General features: G+C 38.1%; 1 protein-coding gene across 8 annotated transcripts; it reads right to left on the reverse strand.

Annotated features, from left to right (window-relative positions):
• Positions 1–2,984: 2,984 nt before the first annotated feature.
• On the reverse strand, positions 2,985–17,609 carry LOC137063636 (histone-lysine N-methyltransferase Su(var)3-9-like). Of its 8 annotated transcripts, XM_067434885.1 has the most exons (13): positions 17,275–17,608; positions 15,784–15,819; positions 15,356–15,473; positions 15,014–15,176; positions 12,009–12,195; positions 11,756–11,845; positions 11,269–11,385; positions 10,608–10,724; positions 9,010–9,126; positions 6,319–6,435; positions 5,301–5,774; positions 3,743–3,782; positions 2,985–3,654 (listed from the first exon to the last, which is right to left on the reverse strand). In XM_067434885.1, the coding sequence occupies exons 2-10, from the start codon at positions 15,790–15,792 to the stop codon at positions 6,385–6,387; spliced, it is 969 nt and encodes a 322-aa protein (XP_067290986.1). In that variant the 5' UTR covers positions 15,793–15,819; positions 17,275–17,608; the 3' UTR covers positions 2,985–3,654; positions 3,743–3,782; positions 5,301–5,774; positions 6,319–6,384. The 8 variants fall into 8 exon arrangements, with proteins under 8 accessions (XP_067290986.1, XP_067290987.1, XP_067290985.1 ...); XM_067434886.1 differs by lacking the exon at positions 3,743–3,782 and having other exon boundaries at positions 5,658–5,774; XM_067434884.1 differs by having other exon boundaries at positions 2,985–3,368; positions 3,534–5,774.
• Positions 17,610–21,927: the final 4,318 nt, after the last annotated feature.

Below are 21,927 nucleotides of genomic sequence, written 5' to 3' on the forward strand. Positions count from 1 at the left end.
CTGCCCCAAAACCTACCCATCACACAAAACTTTCTGCATTTTTACATTTTCAAACGAACTCATTCTCTATGATTTATAAGCTTCTGTACCCATTGGGACCTCAGTTTAGGTCCCTACAGTGACACGAGTCCCAATGAGTCTGTGTGCATTCAGGTTGAAGTCCCCAACAGGCTAGAAAACCACACACACACACACACACACACACACACACACACACACACACACACACACACACACACACACACACACACACACACACACACACACACAGGCAAGTTTATTTTGCTTCAAAACTTATACAATACAGACACACTGTAGTAAGCTGAAGGTAGAAATCAGCCCCACCACCTCTCTCCACACACACACACACACACACACACACACACTCACACACACACACACACACACACACACACACACACACACACACACACACACACACACACACACACACACACACACACACACACACACACACACACACACACACACAACCACACAGTAGTAAGCTGCAGGTAGAAATCAGCCCCCCTCCCTCTCTCTCCACACACACACACACACACACACACATACACACACACACACACACACACACACACACACACACACACAGTAGTAAGCTGAAGGTAGAAATCAGCCCCCCTCCCTCTCTCTCCACACACACACACACACACACACACACACACACACACACACACACACATACACACACACACACACACACACACACACACACACACACACACACACACACACACACACACACACACACACACACACACACACACACACACGTCTGGTTCACTATCTTTTTGGGGACACAGCATAGACGTAATGGTTTTTATGCTGTACAAACCATATATTCTGTCCTCCTACACTGCCCCTGCCCCAAAACCTACCCATCACACAAAACTTTCTGCATTTTTACATTTTCAAACGAACTCATTCTCTATGATTTATAAGCTTCTGTACCCATTGGGACCTCAGTTTAGGTCCCTACAGTGACACGAGTCCCAATGAGTCTGTGTGCATTCAGGTTGAAGTCCCCAACAGGCTAGAAAACCACACACACACACACACACACACACACACACACACACACACACACACACACACACACACACACACACACAGGCAAGTTTATTTTGCTTCAAAACTTATACAATACAGACACACTGTAGTAAGCTGAAGGTAGAAATCAGCCCCACCACCTCTCCACACACACACACACACACACACACACACACACACACACACACACACACACACAACCACACAGTAGTAAGCTGCAGGTAGAAATCAGCCCCCCTCCCTCTCTCTCCACACACACACACACACACACACACACACACACACACACACACACACACACACACACACACACACTGTAGTAAGCTGAAGGTAGAAATCAGCCCCCCTCCCTCTCTCTCCACACACACACACACACACACATCCTTGTTTTTGTTACTTTGTGAGGCCCCATGACTGGGACATCACTTGTGGGATCCACCCTTTCTAGAGGAGGCACACTTCTTAAAAAAATCAGACAAGATCAGAACACATACATAAACACAAATCTCACTTGATAATCTCAAATTTGAGAACTTTTGAACAAGACCTGACAGGGTGGTCACATGTGGGGTCCAAACTGGTTTTTCTCCCTTGTGGGTCCCCCTACACACACACAAGTTTTACATACTTTGTGAGGCCATACCTTTACTATTCAGTAGTTGTGGGGTCCTTTGCACATGTTTAAAGTAAGAATAGTTTTGAAATAGGACTGATACACTATTTTCCCTTATTTATAAGGAATTTAACATATAATCATGCCAAACTATTTGATTAGGATTTTACTGAGAAAATGAACCTTTTTATTGCAGTTTTGTTTTCTGCTTGTACGCTCGGACGGTCGCACCACCTGACATTTTTGGTCTTTCAAACACCACAACTCAAAGTCAATTGAATTTTTAAAAAATTAAAAGGGTTTCTAATAAAGGAAAAAATATTGCAGATCAATTTGATTAATGAAATGTATTTATTAAAATTAATTTGAGGAAAATCATGAATTCCAAAACAAACAAATGGATTTCCTTGTTACACCTTACTCCCAAGTGCTCACTGACCTCTCACAGACTAAACAATAGGGATGGGTACCGAAAACCGGTATTAAAAGGGCCCCGGGGGGTGAATTGTGAAAGACTTGTTGTATTGATAAGCTCGGACGTTATCGGTTCTGCTGTCGGTACTTTTGAAAATACACGTGAGAGAGAGAGAGAGACATTCAAACATAGCCTGGTTACACTTTAGATCTGTGATAGTCTGCTTTTATTTTAGATTTTGGCTTCCAAAGATTATAATAATAATATTTATGTCTAGCGCAACTTTGCAGCAACGATCAGAGATTGTTGTAAAATACAGACTAGCTACAGTTGGTAAATTGTGGGACGCGTTTAATAATAAAAAGAGCGATTAAAAGCACAAAAATGTGCGCAAGAGATTGTTCCCAAGTCCGCGGGCGCTCTGAAACAGCCCGCAGCGAGACGAGCAAATTACACTTTCGGTTTCACACTCGTGTCTAAACGATCAAATGTACACAAACATCTGTGTCAAAATGACCGGCTTGGAGAGTCTCTTAAACACAGTGTGTTTCTAAAATGGACGTAGTTATTATGGATATAGTCGGGAGAAAGTGTAGTGTATCTGCCTATTATCAGTCGCCTATAGATCTGCACATGTCTTGAAGAGGCAGCAGTGGAAATAAACATGCTGACGAATAACTGCGAATTAAACAACCAAATGCAAAGAGAAAAGAGAAAGAGAAAAAAAAAGCTTTAATAAGCATTAATTTAGGCTATTTATGATAAACTATGCAGTGTTATTTTACATTTGATTACTAGAATATATATATATATATATATATATATATATATATATATATATATATATATATATATATATATATAAAATCTCAAAAAGTACGGATAAGAATACCGTTAAAGTACCAGACCGATAAGCAGTATCGATAAGAGTAGTAATACCGTTAAAATCTTAACGATACCCATCCCTACTAAACAACCAATCAGGAACTCATTACGATGTAACACTATCACTCATAAGCTAATGACAACATACAATAAATGGACAGAAAACACTCAATTTTTTCTTTGCAGAGCATGCATATATCCATACATATTTTTATGTAAAATTTTATAGCCAGCCAGTCCCTCTCTTTTAAGGCTTCCGGCTCAGATTTGAGGCACAAACCACAGGCAGCCTTTCGAGACGAGATTTAACGAACGACATCATGTGTCTCTCGACTGCGTCTACCTCCACCTTCTGCCAATTTCTTTTCTTGGCTGGTTTGCGACCTTAATGAGAATGAAATTAATGAAAGTTGAAAGCAGGAAAAATGTATTAAGTTTTGCTAGCATTCTCCAAACCCATGAGCAAATCACCTACCAAAACAGTTCCTTTAAATTAAACCACAAATAATGTTAGAGAACAGTTAATCAGATCGAAAAAAAGTCACTCACCATTTTTTGGAGATATTTTTTTGCTTTGTGTCATTTTGTATCTTACTGCCTGAAGCACATGACTCGGCTGTGTCCTCAACGCAGTCCTGTGTTGGCAAGGGTGGCCTCACCACACAATCTACTTAATTAAAAAAGAACAAATATTGCATGTGAGCCTTTTTTGTTTAGTGTAGTCTTCATAAGTTTACAGTGCCTATAGAAAATCATACCATACTTTGATGAAATCCTTATCTTTTGTCACATTAAACTCTGGAAATTAAAATATATATATCAAAAAACGGCCATGTACTGTATATGCACACATTAAAACCTTTGACAGATGACATCAAAGTAAAAAAAAATAACATTTAGAAAAATTCATAATTATTAAACAATTTAATTAGTGAAATACCAGGTTTGGTTAAGACAGGGGTGTCCAAAGGTGTCAGTTGGTCTGTCCAGTAACTCATGATGAACCTCAGGCGAACTGCACACTTCCAATATCAGTGTCTTAGACTGTCTGACTTAAAGCAGCAGCGCTGGCAGACACATGCGTGCTTCTAAAGGTAGGCCTATTGTTTTTTTGTTTGTTTTTTATGGATAATATATCAATATAATATTAAAAAACACTACATAGTGTCAGTGGCTGATATATAAAATCAAGTATGGTGAAATCATGAATAATAATAAAAAAAAAAAAAATAGAGCTAGAGAATGTACATGTTTAAAACGTACATGAAAGGCTAGTGCTGGGGGTTATGACAAAAAATTGATATCAAAGTATTTTTTCTAAAATATCGGTTTCGCAGTATATGACAGTATTTTTTCCCCTATGCATGACCAGGTGTAAACCACATTTTCTACTGATTGAGAGAGGAAATACTGCAGTAGATTGGCTAGAATGCCCTAGTTTACTGTGAATATTGTAGAAAAATTTCACACTAGTTAATACAATGTTTGCAAAACCCCACAAAATTATACTGTGGGGAAATAGCCAATAAAACACAGACATGCAACACACTCTTTTCAGACACATGAATATTAAAATACGGAGAGAAAAAAATAAAAGTTGAGGGCACCTCAAAAAATATAACCCTATATAAAACCATCCTGCCAAAACGAAGGAGAAATGTGAAGAACATTAGACGGTCTAAGGATATTTTCAATACATTTAAGAACACTACAGTCTCTGAACAAACAACACGTAAGTTTAACACAAAAAGAATAAAGCAGTTACTTTTTTGCCCAATCTTCTTTGAATTGTCAGTCTATTTATTAACTTACATATAGCAGAATAATCTATGGTGTCAACGCTGTCATGATCAGACCTACGGTTGTATCAGTGCATACATTTCATTTGAACATGAAGAAATGTGCGCATACACGCTGCTAGTTCGTGTTTAGAGCACTAACTTAGTAGCCTAGAAATCTAGACGCACCCTAGCGGCAGCAAATTTAATCTGCCCGCGAGTGTCGTCTAGCAACTCTCAATACCCTTCTGAGCTGTATTCCCCTAACTCTGGTCGGGCCAATCACATCGTGTATAGAGTCGGTGGGCGGGGCCATAATGACAACGGCCGAGTTGCGTTTGTGTGCTTCTAGTAAACACAGAAACTGGCGAACGGCGGTCTTTCAAATCAGCTTTGACCGCGACTCTGGAAGTTAAGCTTTTCTCTGAGAAAAGAACAAAGAACGGCACTGAAGTCATTCTTAAGAAGGGAAGATGTGTTCAGAGTTTAGCCGACCGGATACGGTGAAGGTTTAATCAGTCAGCGAGCTCTGCTTCACCTTCGTTGCTCTGGTTGGTGTAGCGCTATCCTATCGCGTGCAGAGGGAGTTTGAAAGACAACCGTTTATCCGCCCCTCTGATTGAGCTGTCAATGGTGAGTTTCCAGACCAAACATCAACTGACTTGTAGATAATAAATAAATAAAAAGAATTAACAAAAATAATATAAAATCACCATGACTGTCTTAATAGAAAATCCCCTATGCTGTCAGTAACAACCAGCAATGACATTCAAAAAGTCATAGGTGCAGAGCGAAAACATGTGACACCAAATAATGTTCTTGAGCCAGTAATTAAAAGAGTTAGTAACTCAAGTAAGACCAGTAGAAAAAGTTAGTGTAGAGCCCTGACACTCACCTTCAGAATTAAAGGCGGAACCTCAGCAGTGTCTTGTCCCTCCGTTCTGTCAGAACTTTCCACCTGTTCCTTGTCGCGGTTTATAAAGGCGTCATTAGTAGAATGTCCACCATCAACCTGTAACATAAATACATTTAATAATTGTGAATACAAACCCTACAGCAATAAACTCATGAACAACACTGTTTGTACTTATTAAAACACACGACCGAATTCATGTGCAAAATCCCATGTTTAATCATCAAAAGAATTCAATTCAATGCATTGATTTTGAACAGTCTAGATTCAAGACTTCTCAGCCAAATTGATATCTGGACCCCACAAGGGTAGACCAGTTTACGTGTGTATGAACATGTGCTTATACACCAACATATGACCAAGAGGTGGAAGAAATCTGTCATTACCAAAAGAGACTCCAATTAAAAGGAATGTTTTTAGTTACATTGACAAAATGAATAGAGATTGAGGATTTCTAGAATTGATACCTGGACCCCACAAGGGTAGACCAGTTTACGTGTGTATGAACATGTGCTTATACACCAACATATGACCAAGTGGTGGAAGAAATCTGTTTTGGGCAATACTAAGAGACAATTCAAATACTTTTTCTCAAATTATGAGAACAAAATGAATAGGAACGTAACATTTTTAAGAGGCTCACCTTCAGAATTAAAGGGGAAACCACAGCAGTGTCTTGTCCCTCCGTTCTGTCAGAACTTTCCACCCGTTACTTGTTGCGTTTTATAAAGGCGTCATTAGCAGAATGTCCACCATCAACCTGTAACATAAATACATTTAATAATTGTGAATACAAACCCTACAGCAATAAACTCATGAACAACACTGTTTGTACTCATTAAAACACACGACCGAATTCATGTGCAAAATCCCATGTTTAATCATCAAAAGAATTCAATTCAATGCATTGATTTTGAACAGTCTAGATTCAAGACTTCTCAGCCAAATTGATATCTGGACCCCACAAGGGTAGACCAGTTTACGTGTGTATGAACATGTGCTTATACACCAACATATGACCAAGAGGTGGAAGAAATCTGTCATTACCAAAAGAGACTCCAATTAAAAGGAATGTTTTTTGTTACATTGACAAAATGAATAGAGATTGAGGATTTCTAGAATTGATACCTGGACCCCACAAGGGTAGACCAGTTTACGTGTGTATGAACATGTGCTTATACACCAACATATGATATCTGGACCCCACAAGGGTAGACCAGTTTACGTGTGTATGAACATGTGCTTATACACCAACATATGATATCTGGACCCCACAAGGGTAGACCAGTTTACGTGTGTATGAACATGTGCTTATACACCAACATATGACCAAGTGGTGGAAGAAATCTGTCATTACCAAAAGAGACTCCAATTAAAAGGAATGTTTTTTGTTACATTGACAAAATGAATAGAGATTGAGGATTTCTAGAATTGATACCTGGACCCCACAAGGGTAGACCTAGGGCTGAAACGATTCATCGAGTAACTCGAGTTAATCGAATCAAAAAAATCCTCGAGGCAAAATCATCTGCCTCGATGCTTCGCTTAGTCCATTTAACTACACACGGATATTGCAGAAAGACATTTTTTGTGTAAGTTCTTTAACTTTCGTTTTCAGCTCATGTCGAGATCAAAGACCGCAATGCAAGAGAGAGAGAGCGGGCGGGCATCAGCACTGGTAATATCATTTAATATCGCTGTTTTTAAATGAAGACAACTGCGTGTTGAGCTTCAGGATGCGACGCTGAGCATTTAAGTTTCATTTGCGGCAGAACACGCGTCAGCTGAGGAGATACGCGCGACTCCAAACACATGAACTCGATGGAGTTTGCAGCTTTGCACATGGATCACCGTCATTGTGATGTGTGTAAAATCTTTAATGAGACTTTATATATCCTACTTGATAATATCTTCGAAATGCACCATTAGATGTTCTCAATACTAGGCGCAACAAACATCAGAACAAGCTGTAACGCGCGCGCGTTTGTGATGAGCAGCGCTCGTGCTTTCAGAGCTCAGAGCTGCGTGCTTTCATTGATTTGTGTAAGTTAATCACACTTTAATCATATTTATAGCTACTAACTTAAAACAAGCTGTGTTACAATGATGAATGATTAGCTCAAAAGATCAGCATGTGTGATGTACTTTAACTGAATTAAACATATCTCGCGTTTGATCACGTTCTAGCGGTTATTCCTCCGTGTGATGTATAGGTTGTCGACCCTGGTTTATGTAAACGATAGCATCGCGCTTAACACGGAGGATTTGAAGTTGTGAATACCGGGTGCGGGTGGATGGTTTGCTTCTAACAGCTGATTCGGTGACGATAGAGCTGATCCGCGAATCTCTTGTTCCAAGTTAACCTGTCCAATATGTTTAGCTTCAGTAAAGGAGTAAATAAGACAGTAAATGCTTATGTCATGCCGGAGCTGAAGCTGAAACATGAAAGTTAAGTTGCACAACATAAATACAATGTTTAGTTATTTATATTATTTATAGAATATTAGAATATTTATATTATATAGAATTTATATAATATTTATATTATTTATATTGGCATTATTGTTATTTATATTACTACTATTTAGATTTATTGGTTGTAGGTTTAGTTTTAGATTGAACTATGTTTACCTTTTTAAAGTAATTTGAAATAGATTTTTATTTAATATAATATGGCAATTGTATGCATTTAATTAGTTTCAAAGTTATTAATGTATGCAATTTCAGCAAAAACTTAATTTTTCTAAAAAGAAAACAAATTAGATATTACTTTTAAGATACCCGTCTTATTGTCTCTTATTGCTCTTTAATAAAGAAAAAGTAATTATTATCCGATTAATCGATCGATTAAGTGGTAGATTAATCGATTACAAAAAGAATCGATATCTGGACCCCACAAGGGTAGACCAGTTTACGTGTGTATGAACATGTGCTTATACACCAACATATGATATCTGGACCCCACAAGGGTAGACCAGTTTACGTGTGTATGAACATGTGCTTATACACCAACATATGATATCTGGACCCCACAAGGGTAGACCAGTTTACGTGTGTATGAACATGTGCTTATACACCAACATATGATATCTGGACCCCACAAGGGTAGACCAGTTTACGTGTGTATGAACATGTGCTTATACACCAACATATGATATCTGGACCCCACAAGGGTAGACCAGTTTACGTGTGTATGAACATGTGCTTATACACCAACATATGACCAAGTGGTGGAAGAAATCTGTTTTGGGCAATACTAAGAGACAATTCAAATACTTTTTCTCAAATTATGAGAACAAAATGAATAGGAACGTAACATTTTTAAGAGGCTCACCTTCAGAATTAAAGGGGAAACCACAGCAGTGTCTTGTCCCTCCGTTCTGTCAGAACTTTCCACCTGTTCCTTGTCGCGGTTTATAAAGGCGTCATTAGTAGAATGTCCACCATCAACCTGTAACATAAATACATTTAATAATTGTGAATACAAACCCTACAGCAATAAACTCATGAACAACACTGTTTGTACTCATTAAAACACACGACCGAATTCATGTGCAAAATCCCATGTTTAATCATCAAAAGAATTCAATTCAATGCATTGATTTTGAACAGTCTAGATTCAAGACTTCTCAGCCAAATTGATATCTGGACCCCACAAGGGTAGACCAGTTTACGTGTGTATGAACATGTGCTTATACACCAACATATGACCAAGAGGTGGAAGAAATCTGTCATTACCAAAAGAGACTCCAATTAAAAGGAATGTTTTTTGTTACATTGACAAAATGAATAGAGATTGAGGATTTCTAGAATTGATACCTGGACCCCACAAGGGTAGACCAGTTTACGTGTGTATGAACATGTGCTTATACACCAACATATGATATCTGGACCCCACAAGGGTAGACCAGTTTACGTGTGTATGAACATGTGCTTATACACCAACATATGATATCTGGACCCCACAAGGGTAGACCAGTTTACGTGTGTATGAACATGTGCTTATACACCAACATATGACCAAGAGGTGGAAGAAATCTGTTTTGGGCAATACTAAAAGAGACGATTCAAATACTTTTTCTCAAATTATGAGAACAAAATGAATAGGAACGTAACATTTTTAAGAGGCTCACCTTCAGAATTAAAGGGGAAACCTCAGCAGTGTCTTGTCCCTCCGTTCTGTCAGAACTTTCCACCTGTTCCTTGTTGCGTTTTATAAAGGCGTCATTAGCAGAATGTCCACCATCAACCTGTAACATAAATACATTTAATATTTGTGAATACAAACCCTACAGCAATAAACTCATGAACAACACTGTTTGTACTCATTAAAACACACGACCGAATTCATGTGCAAAATCCCATGTTTAATCATCAAAAGAATTCAATTCAATGCATTGATTTTGAACAGTCTAGATTCAAGACTTCTCAGCCAAATTGATATCTGGACCCCACAAGGGTAGACCAGTTTACGTGTGTATGAACATGTGCTTATACACCAACATATGACCAAGTGGTGGAAGAAATCTGTCATTACCAAAAGAGACTCCAATTAAAAGGAATGTTTTTTGTTACATTGACAAAATGAATAGCGATTGAGGATTTCTAGAATTGATACCTGGACCCCACAAGGGTAGACCAGTTTACGTGTGTATGAACATGTGCTTATACACCAACATATGATATCTGGACCCCACAAGGGTAGACCAGTTTACGTGTGTATGAACATGTGCTTATACACCAACATATGATATCTGGACCCCACAAGGGTAGACCAGTTTACGTGTGTATGAACATGTGCTTATACACCAACATATGACCAAGAGGTGGAAGAAATCTGTTTTGGGCAATACTAAAAGAGACGATTCAAATACTTTTTCTCAAATTATGAGAACAAAATGAATAGGAACGTAACATTTTTAAGAGACTCACCTTCAGAATTAAAGGGGAAACCACAGCAGTGTCTTGTCCCTCCGTTCTGTCAGAACTTTCCACCTGTTCCTTGTCGCGGTTTATAAAGGCGTCATTAGTAGAATGTCCACCATCAACCTGTAACATAAATACATTTAATAATTGTGAATACAAACCCTACAGCAATAAACTCATGAACAACACTGTTTGTACTCATTAAAACACACGACCGAATTCATGTGCAAAATCCCATGTTTAATCATCAAAAGAATTCAATTCAATGCATTGATTTTGAACAGTCTAGATTCAAGACTTCTCAGCCAAATTGATATCTGGACCCCACAAGGGTAGACCAGTTTACGTGTGTATGAACATGTGCTTATACACCAACATATGACCAAGAGGTGGAAGAAATCTGTCATTACCAAAAGAGACTCCAATTAAAAGGAATGTTTTTAGTTACATTGACAAAATGAATAGAGATTGAGGATTTCTAGAATTGATATCTGGACCCCACAAGGGTAGACCAGTTTACGTGTGTATGAACATGTGCTTATACACCAACATATGACCAAGTGGTGGAAGAAATCTGTTTTGGGCAATACTAAGAGACAATTCAAATACTTTTTCTCAAATTATGAGAACAAAATGAATAGGAACGTAACATTTTTAAGAGGCTCACCTTCAGAATTAAAGGGGAAACCACAGCAGTGTCTTGTCCCTCCGTTCTGTCAGAACTTTCCACCTGTTCCTTGTCGCGGTTTATAAAGGCGTCATTAGCAGAATGTCCACCATCAACCTGTAACATAAATACATTTAATAATTGTGAATACAAACCCTACAGCAATAAACTCATGAACAACACTGTTTGTACTCATTAAAACACACGACCGAATTCATGTGCAAAATCCCATGTTTAATCATCAAAAGAATTCAATTCAATGCATTGATTTTGAACAGTCTAGATTCAAGACTTCTCAGCCAAATTGATATCTGGACCCCACAAGGGTAGACCAGTTTACGTGTGTATGAACATGTGCTTATACACCAACATATGACCAAGTGGTGGAAGAAATCTGTTTTGGGCAATACTAAGAGACAATTCAAATACTTTTTCTCAAATTATGAGAACAAAATGAATAGGAACGTAACATTTTAAAGAGACTCACCTTCAGAATTAAAGGGGAAACCACAGCAGTGTCTTGTACCTCCGTTCTGTCAGAACTTTCCACCTGTTTCTTTTTGCGGTTTTTATCAACCTAAAACATGGATTACAGTCAATTCTTTAATCATTGCTCAAGCAACCAATTGTTATCCAACTCTGCTAGGAAAGTTAGTGCCTGTTTTTATATTACAAAGGAAAAGATGACAAAATTGTAAGGAACATTTTTTTTAACTCACACGTAATATAGTATACCTTACCCTCCAAGGCCAATCACTTCCTCCATAATCATATGTGAGTTCATCTCCTCTCTCTATGTTTTTTAAAGCAAACAGGACTAGATGTGGCTTTCCATCTGCAACAATTTTTTTCATCCGGCAGTTAGGCTTAACATGGTCATCATTGACCAGCCTCCCCAATGATCCATTTTCCACAGAAGCATCAATGCTAAAAGAAGCCAAAAACAAATGATAAATATAAATAATTTTCAGGAACTAAAATAATATAAAGGCCTTTCTATAGCTCAACATAAGCTTGAGATCAAGGTCACATGACTGTGTGGTTAAATCAAATCCTGGATTTCTTGTGGGATTGATAGCAGTGCTTATTTTGTAAATTCAAAGGCCCCGGAACACACAGACCAGTGAGAGGGAGAAGGATCTGTTAAGTTCAAAAGCAACTGACTGAAGGGAAATGGGTTTGTGTAATTTGTCAAGTTTCTTTGCCAGGTGGCTTTTTTAATTGTATGAAGTCATTACGTTGCCTTGCCACTAGCCAATTGCGGAATTGTGATCGTAGTTTCTAGTATCAATGCATCTGCCCAGGGCATTCTTATTGCATTGTTGTTGTTATTATATATATATATATATATTAGGGGTGTAACGATACGCGTATTCGTATTGAACCGTTCGGTACGAGGCTTTCGGTTCGGTACGCGGTACGCATTATGTACCGAACGGTTCTCGGACTAATTAATTAGACTTGGAAAAATAAAAAAAGTGTGTGAAATATAATAACATGCGTTCAACAATAACCAAAACGACATAACAGGCAATGCCCCTGACACCGCCGAAGTGAAAAAAAAAACACCAAATATGTTTTAGGCTGCTCAGTCAGGTGCTCGCTTACTCAGTAGGCTACGCGCTGAATGCTCGTGGCAAAATGGCTATTGCGTTTAACAAACCAGAAATAGAAGATCCTCCAATAACCAACAGGTCTGGTGTTTGGGTGAACTTTGGATTCTTGGTAAGCTATGATGGTGTTGGCAAGATTGATGGATTAAAAAACAACGGTATGTCGCATTTGCTGATGGTACAGCTGCGGGAATAATTCATGTCATGTCAATCAAAGCCGACAACAAGACGATCTTGTTGTCTTTACGCCGACAACAAGACGATAAAAAGGAGAAACAGCCACAAACTATCCCACAAACTATCCCCGCAGCATTTAGACAGACATTTCCAACTTATTCAAGTGGCAAAAGACATCACCGCGGCGAGTGGTCCATTTATAGCCGCGGATATGAGACCTAACGCCCGTTTCACACATACTCCGTCTGCAGTGCGTGTGCGGTGCGTATTTTTTTCCGTACCCATGTTAACGGATGACAGCTTTCAAACTGCACGCGGGTGCTGTCCGTCAGTCTGTTCCAGGTGCGCTGCGTCTGCAGCAGTGCGGCGATCGTTTTCGTACCGAGTCTATTTTTTGCTGCGCTGCGTTGCTGCATTAAAGTGATAGAACATTGTTCGCATTAAAATAAACAGGGTCATGCGTGTGCATGCGGCTCAACCACGAAATGGGAGGGGAAATGAAGCGATGTGCATTCGCAGCCTTTTGTTTTGTGCAAATGTAAGTTGTAATATTGTGTTTATTTTGTCAGGCCTATCTATAGCTGATTTATCTCATAAGGATGCATTTGGTTAATAATTAATGTTAGAGGTGAGCGATAGTAAAAGCGTGGCGGTGATCAGCGTCAGCATTCAGCTTCAACAGCACTAATAATGACTATGATTGGGACTGTCATATTACACAACATTAATGAGAACACTATTGTAATAAAACATTGTGATTGTTAAGTATTTGGGTTTATTTGCCGTGTGTTTCATTGCATTGATCCAGGAAGAGCGCATGCACAACATGAGCCATGCATTCTGACCTTGTGCATGTAACTTCAAGTTCAAGTTCAAGTTCAAGTTCACTTGTGCATTCGCATCAGATTGTGCTAAAGTAATTTGTAATATTACATTTATTTTGTATATATGTGATCATTCATATAGGATGCGTTTCTTTCAGCGAAATAAAACGTACTAGCAAATGGCCTCAGTGTAACGTACGGCTACCGGTTTTCATTCAGTGCTTCGGCTTTAGCGCATACAGAGCAATGCATAATAACGGTGATTGGGACTGTCATATTATATAACAGAAATGAGAACACTGTTTTAATAAATGGTTGTAAAGTCATTGGGTTTAGGTGCCGTGTTCAGAGCGTTGTTCCTAGAGCGCGTCTCCCATTCTGAATATGAATATCAGCAACTCAATTCAAGTTCACTTGTGCATTCGCATCATTTTGTGAAGATATATAATTTGTAATATTTTGTTAACTTAATATAAATCTGATTAATCTCATATAGGAAGCTTTTTGTTGAGTTAAATAACGTGCTAGCAAGCTCAGTGTAACTTACCAGCGTTGATTCAGCGCATCGGCTTCAGCTCGCGCTGTTCAAACAGCAACGCACGACTAATAATAACTATGATTGGGACTGTCACATTACATAACATTAATGAAAACAATATTTTAATAAATAGTTTTGAATGAATTGGGTTTAGGTGACGCTTCAGCATGTTGTTCTTGGCAGTGCGTCCACACAATCTGAATAACAGATCTGAGGCGGCGTTCGTGTTGTATTTGGTTATTAAATAAGTCATTTAATTAAATTATAAAATCACATCGACTAGTTTTACAATCCCATAGCACTTTGTTTAGATAAAAAAATCCTTCTCATTCATTTGGTGAACATGGCGTTTTGAGCAGCATTGCACATCCTGTCATGCTGTCGGCTATAAGCCACTGCTGTGCACGCATATTTCAGTATTAAGGTTAACGATTAATCGATTAATTGATCGTTAATTTAAACGACGATAGATCATGGGAATTTGTGTAAATTGACATCCCTTATATATTCATAGTTATATAGTGGATTGTTATTAAAGGTTGCATGTATGCTATTAAAAAAGTAACCTGTTTGAATGCTGACTAAATTCTTACCACCATTGTTTGCCCTGCCAGTAGAAGTCAAACATAAAAACTGCCTGTGATGGATGATACTTCTTCCTCCTAGCTTGAGATTCAGTAGAGTCAATGATTTCTCCTCTGTATTCGACAACAAAATCCCCTCTTTGAAATGGGGACACGGCAAACACACCACGACCTAGCAACATAAAATACATAAAGATATCACATTTGATGTGGCAAGAATGCAAGAGCACTGTGTAATCACTGTTATTGACAGTAAAGACAATCTAAATTCATTGAACAAAAATATACATAAATAATCCAGAATTGTGGTAAATTGAACATATTTTGTAAAACATTCCATGTTAAACTTGCCTTTTATTGGATTTATGTGTCGTGCCTCCAAAAAAGATGCATTGTCTGTGGCACTGCGCACATGTTGCAGTAGTACACATTCCGGCTTTAGTCGCAACCTCCTCATAGTGACATCCCCCTGTGCCGAATATAATTTAATTGCACTAATTAGGCTATAATGAATTGTTAACACAATTACATGTGATACACCAAAAAACTAAATTTGTGGAGATTTTATTATATAAGGAACACATGTCCAACATAACTCTGTCAGACCAAATTAGATATTCCAGGAACTTTACGCAACTCCATTGTGTAAGTTTGAGATTGATTCTCACTACGAGTTATCATTTTACAAGAATAAAAATACTTTTTTTTAGCAAAGTTAAGTTACTCAAAAGAATGCAAAAAGACAGTATACTCAATATGGCTACTTGAACTTTACTTACCTTGTGCATCTGCTAGTCAGGGCAATTACTTCAAACCTGTTGACAAAGAACTTGTTAAATATGAGTTTTGCGCAAATAAAGCATTTAATCTGATAGGACTCATAGAATGATCATCCTCAAATCACCCAAATGTTTTTCTAAAAACATCTTTTTTTCTCTGTACCACTGTTTAAAGACCTCTGCAATAATCAGAATAATGTATATTATATTATGTATAATAAAGGGATTGACATTAATGCTTGTCCACTTGTCTGGAACAAGCTTTAAAAAAATAAATAAACAATTAGAATGGTGTTTGATCTAGAAAGTGACTCATTGCACCAATTTTAAAATACTCTAAGGGGCTGATCACTTATACAAATCAGGTATTTTTACTAATTAAATTGAAATAATTGTTCTGAATTTTTGTAAATGCTATTTAATTTTGATGGGTAGATTTGAATGTGTAAATACATCTGATTTTCTGCGGTTTGAATTTTAGAACATTAAATTTGATAATCTGAATTTCTTCTTCATCTGAAATCTTGAATCTGTATTTTCAAAAACTGAATATTTGCAGTCTATTAATTCAGTACAAAATATCTGCTGTTTGAAAATACATGTCTATACAATTTCGACATAAAAACATTTCAGATGTGTTCAATTTCAAATGTTCTATATTCAACATTTAAAAAAATTCAAATTCAGTATTATGTAAAATGCAATATAACACCGGTATTCAATTTTGTTAGATTACACTTGCCAATAATTCAGATTTATACAATTCAAAGTCAGATCATTGTCATATTTCTAGCTTTTTTTAAACTTTTTTTTTTGCAAAAAGAGTATAAATCACATGTGATTAGCCATACATAACATACAAAAGTATAGAGGTAAACAGAAAAATAAAATAAATCATATTTCTAGCTCCATACACACTAGTCACCCCAAACTGACGTTAAAAAAAGCGGGATGCGCCGAAATGCTGTTTGCATCCCTGTATTTTAGCTAACAGTCGTTAGTGGCTAACTTTACCATATCTATGGTGGCTACTAAGTACTAAGCACTACATAAAAGTGCATCTATCATCATAAAAGTGCATCTATCATCATAAAAATGCATCTATCCATCATAAAAGTGCATCTATCATCATAAAAGTGCATCTATCATCATAAAAGTGCATCTATCCATCATAAAAGTGCATCTATCATCATAAAAATGCATCTATCCATCATAAAAGTGCATCTATCATCATAATAGTGCATCTATCTATTTTAGCTAGTGGCTAACGTTAACATATCTATGGTGGCTAAGATAATAACAGTTGCTGAACTAGCAAGGCCATTATGGCAGGCTGACTGCTGGATCATGTGTCGTTGACTAGCAGCTAGTTCTATATACTTTCTATCACAAAATACGGAAGTTACTACAAATGTTTTTTAAGTAATCTGGGTTATAGCTCTCTTATTTATTTATAGCATAGGTGTAAAGACATGTCATTCGGTAAATTACCTTATATTCAAAAATCCCGCGAAGACATTTTTCCCTCGTGGAACGTTCCAAACTCTCCTATCCTGTAAGCGTCATCCACCGTTGTAATCACGACACTTCACGTCACTTCAAAAGATGTACCGTATGCCGTTGTCTTGGTACTGACCCACGTGACAAACAAGCGCGCCTTTCATTGGCTTATAGTGTGTGTAAGTGTGTGAGGGTGCAATACCATTAAGCTAGTTTAGGGGGCAGTACTGAGCAAAATCTTAGCACACTTAAACACACATAAATTTTTTTCATCACTTGTGGGCCAAACTCAGTTTCTGCACTAGACACATCAGCAAAGCATTTTTTATTCATTTCAATAAAAATACTTGTGGGGTCCAGCAAGATGGCCCCACACGTTTTTTGGGACCCCACAAGGTGAGTGTGCTGTCAGGTCGCGGTCCCCACAAGGTAATAAAAACAAACACACACACACACACACACACACACACACACACACACACACACACACACACACACACACACACACACGTCTGGTTCACTATCTTTCTGGGGACTCACCATAGACTTAATGGTTTTTATGCTGTACAAACCATATATTCTGTCCTCCTACACTGCTCCTACCCCAAAACCTACCCATCACACAAAACTTTCTGCATTTTCACATTTTCAAAAGAACTCATTCTCTATGATTTATAAGCTTTTGTACCCATTGGGAAGTCCCCATGAGTCTGTGTGCATTCAGGTTTAAGTCCCCACCAGGCTAGAAAACCATTCTCACACACACACAGAGGCAAGGTTTTTTTGCTTGAAAACTTATACAATATTGCCCTCTACTGGTCATTTAAGGGAGAGCATAAGTGTTGAAAAAAACAGGGGGAAAAAAACAGAAAAACAGCCAGTGTGCTATAAAGAATAACCAGCAGGTGGGAGTATAGCCTTATTTATGAACCAGGCACTTGTGTGCTTATTTTGTCTTTTTTAGGCTTTTGCTACGGGAAAACCGTTTGAGATATCCAATAACCGTTCGCATTTTAGCATCTTCCGTATATTTACTTCATGTTGTCCGAGTTTGGAGGAGATTGAATGAATCGCTTTTGAGGAGAAGGTAAAACTCAGAGCTCGCTTTCGACTTCTTGTTATCTTCCAACCAAATTATCTGACTTCCTGTTGGTCAGAGCTAATGACTGTAAATTAGAAAGTTGTCCGGCTCGAAATGTACAATATATATACCGAGTTTGGTGAATGTAGATAAAACGAACCCCCCACTTTGGACAAAAGTGACACTTCCTGCTGCCAGTTGGTGGCGCTATAACTTTGACTCACAAAAGTCATATCCATGTGATCGGCCTCTTACAACGAACACACAGCTGAAGTTTCATCAAAATGAATTAATGTATGCAAAAGTTTTAACACACTTCCTGTTTCCCTTTTCTCGCCATAAATTCATCTCTTCGCTACGGCCAAACCGTTTGAGGTTTCAAAAAGTTGCTCGCAATTTAGCGTCCTCAGTGTCTTGACTTCATGCTGACCGAGTTTGGTGCTGATCGGATCAATCGTCTAGGAGGAGTATCGCAAATTCCAGAGCATGCGTTTTCCGAACAACCCATAATAGCTCACTTCCTGTTAGGCTGACACATAACTTAGAGCACGAAAGTTGTTCGGCCCGATGAGATCTATATGTGTACCGAGTTTCATATATGTATGTTCAAACGTTTTTGATTTATGGACCAAGTCAAATATCGCATTCAAGGGGGCGCTGTCGAGCTCCCCTGCCACGCCCGGGTACCATCTATAGCCCGGCCCTGATGGCCGCGCATTCTGATGCGTGTGCAAAGTTTCAAGAGTTTTCGAGCATGGGAAGGGGCCCAAAAATGCCTGTATAGTCGTAAAAAAAAGAAAAAGAAAAAAAATTAAAGCTGCGAGCAGCGATGGCGGGCCCAAGCCGGTGGCACCGCCACACCGGTGGCATCAGCTTAACTGTGCACAGAAGGCCAATAGGCATTTAATATGGGAAAAAATAAATAAAGGGACTATGTCAAAGTCATTTGAATTCACCTCATTACCTGCAGCAACTGGTGCTGCTATGACCAGGAACCACAACAGTCATATCTCTGAGATCAATTACATTTTATTCATTAATTTTATGTCAGATGATGTCAAATGTCAATTTCAAAATGAGTGCAGAATACTGTCCAAATGCTGAAGTTGTATTATCCTTAGCCTTCTCTTAAAAATAAATTAAGCCAAATCACAGAGACCGCAACAATGATTTTAATATCAGTGTCAGGTAAGAGTAATATGCGTGCATAAAATTTATGGAAGTTTATTATAAACAGCCACTTTTATAAATTCATGTGAAATTAATTTTTTTTTATTCATTTGAATTCTATCAATAAATAATTAGTTTAAAGAGGTGTCATACGTGATCTTTGCAAACACAGCGCATGACCTTCTTTAAAGCCCATGTCATAGAAAACAATTAAAAGTATTAGGATATCACTTTCAATTATGTGCAAATGTATTTTTTGCAGCTCAAAATTTTGTAAGTTCAGAAGACCAGTATTTAATTAAAGATATAATATATGTTTTTGTTTTACTTATTTTTCACAATAAAGTGATAGATATTTGTGATAGCCTATGAAATGAAAGGGTTAAATTATGAAAAAACAAGAGACAAGGTGACACACACACACACACACACACACACACACACACACACACACACAGAGTGATCCTGAGAGAGGGAGAGGGGGGGGTAATTTTTTTTATATTTATATTTTTTTAATTATAATTATTTGTATTAACACAATTATTTAACTAATTATATAAAACAATATTGTCAATGCTCTACAAATAAACAGGTTTTATACATTTATTTTTTTATTCAAACCCAGAATAATATGTTTAATCCTTTAATGCAGGCCAAAGCACAGCATTGAGAGGTAATCTTTTTAGACAGAAAAGTGTCTCTCTCTCTCTCTCTCTCTCTCTCTCTCTCTCTCTCTCTCTCTCTCTCTCTCTCTCTCTCTCTCTCTCTCTCTCTCTCACACACACACACACACACACACACACACACACACACACACACACACACACACACACACACACGTCTGGTTCGCTGTCTTTTTGGGGACTCATAGACGTAATGGTTTTTATACTGTACAAACCATATATTCTGTCCTCCTACACTGCTCCTACCCATCACACAACTTTCTGCATTTTCACCTTTTCAAAAGAACAAATTCTGTCTGATTTATGAGCTTTTGTACCCATTGAGAAGTCCCCATGAGTCTGTGTGCATTCAAGTTTAAGTCCCCACACACACACACACAGTAGTAATGCTGAAGTATGCTGCAGGCAACTCAAATCAGCTCAGCCCATCCCCCATTCCCCCATCCACAACACATACACACAGCCACACACACACACACACACACACACACACACACACACATCTGGTTCACTATCTTTCTGGGGACTCACCATAGATGTAATGGTTTTTATGCTGTACAAACCATGTATTCTGTCCCCCTACACGGCCCCTGCCCCTAAACCTACCCATCACACAACTTTCTGCATTTTCACCTTTTCAAAGTAACTCATTCTGTCTGATTTATAAGTTTTTAAACCATTGGGAGGTCCCCATGAGTCTGTGTGCATTCAGGTTTAAGTCCCCACCAGGCTAGAAAACCATTCACACACACACACAGAGGCAAGGTTTTTTTGCTTGAAAACTTATACAATATTGCCCTCTACTGGACATTTAAAGGAGAGCATGTTTTGAAAAAAACAAAAAAACAAACAAACAGTGAGATATATAGAATAACCAGCAGGTGGGAGTATAGCCTTATTTATGAACCAGGCACTTGTGTTCTTATTTTGTGTTTTTTAGGCTTTTGCTACGGGACCACCGTTTGAGATATCCAATAACCGTTCGCATTTTAGCATCTTCTGTATATTTACTTCATGTTGTCCGAGTTTGGAGGAGATTGAATGAATCGCTTTTGAGGAGAGGGTAAAAACTCAGAGCTCGTTTTCGACTTCTTGTTATCTTCCAACCAAATTATCTGACTTCCTGTTGGTCAGAGCTAATGACTGTAAATGAGAAAGTTGTCCGGCTCGAAAAGTACAATATATATACCGAGTTTGGTGAATGTAGATAAAACTAACCCCCCACTTTGGACAAAAGTGACACTTCCTGCTGCCAGTTGGTGGCGCTATAACTTTGACTCACAAAAGTCATATCCATGTGATCGGCCACTTACAACGAACACACAGCTGAAGTTTCATCAAAATGAATTAATGTATGCAAAAGTTATAACACACTTCCTGTTTCCCTTTTCTCGCCATAAATTCGTCTCTTCGCCACGGCCTAACCGTTTGAGATATCAAAAAGTTGCTCGCAATTTAGCATCCTCAGTGTCTTGACTTCATGCTGACCGAGTTTGGTGCTGATCGGGTGAATTGTCTAGGAGGAGTATCGCAAATTCCAGAGCGTGCGTTTTCCGAACAACCCATAATAGCTCACTTCCTGTTGGGCTGACACATAACTTAGAGCACGAAAGTTGTTTGGCCCGATGAGCTCTATATGTGTACCGAGTTTCATATATGTACGTGAAAGTGTGTTTGATTTATAGACCACGTTTTCAGACCCCACTTTAG

Source organism: Pseudorasbora parva, chromosome 24, assembly GCF_024679245.1.
Source record: "Pseudorasbora parva isolate DD20220531a chromosome 24, ASM2467924v1, whole genome shotgun sequence".
Classification (NCBI taxonomy): domain Eukaryota; kingdom Metazoa; phylum Chordata; class Actinopteri; order Cypriniformes; family Gobionidae; genus Pseudorasbora; species Pseudorasbora parva.

Excerpts from the sequence above, each read along its gene's own strand:
- LOC137063636 (XM_067434887.1), bottom strand. Across the intron at positions 12,196-15,013 it reads TGGCAGGGCAAACAATGGTG|CATTGATGCTTCTGTGGAAA; the intron begins GTAAGAATTTAG and ends GGCTTCTTTTAG. Across the intron at positions 10,725-11,268 it reads TTTCCCCTTTAATTCTGAAG|GTTGATGGTGGACATTCTAC; the intron begins GTGAGCCTCTTA and ends TTTATGTTACAG.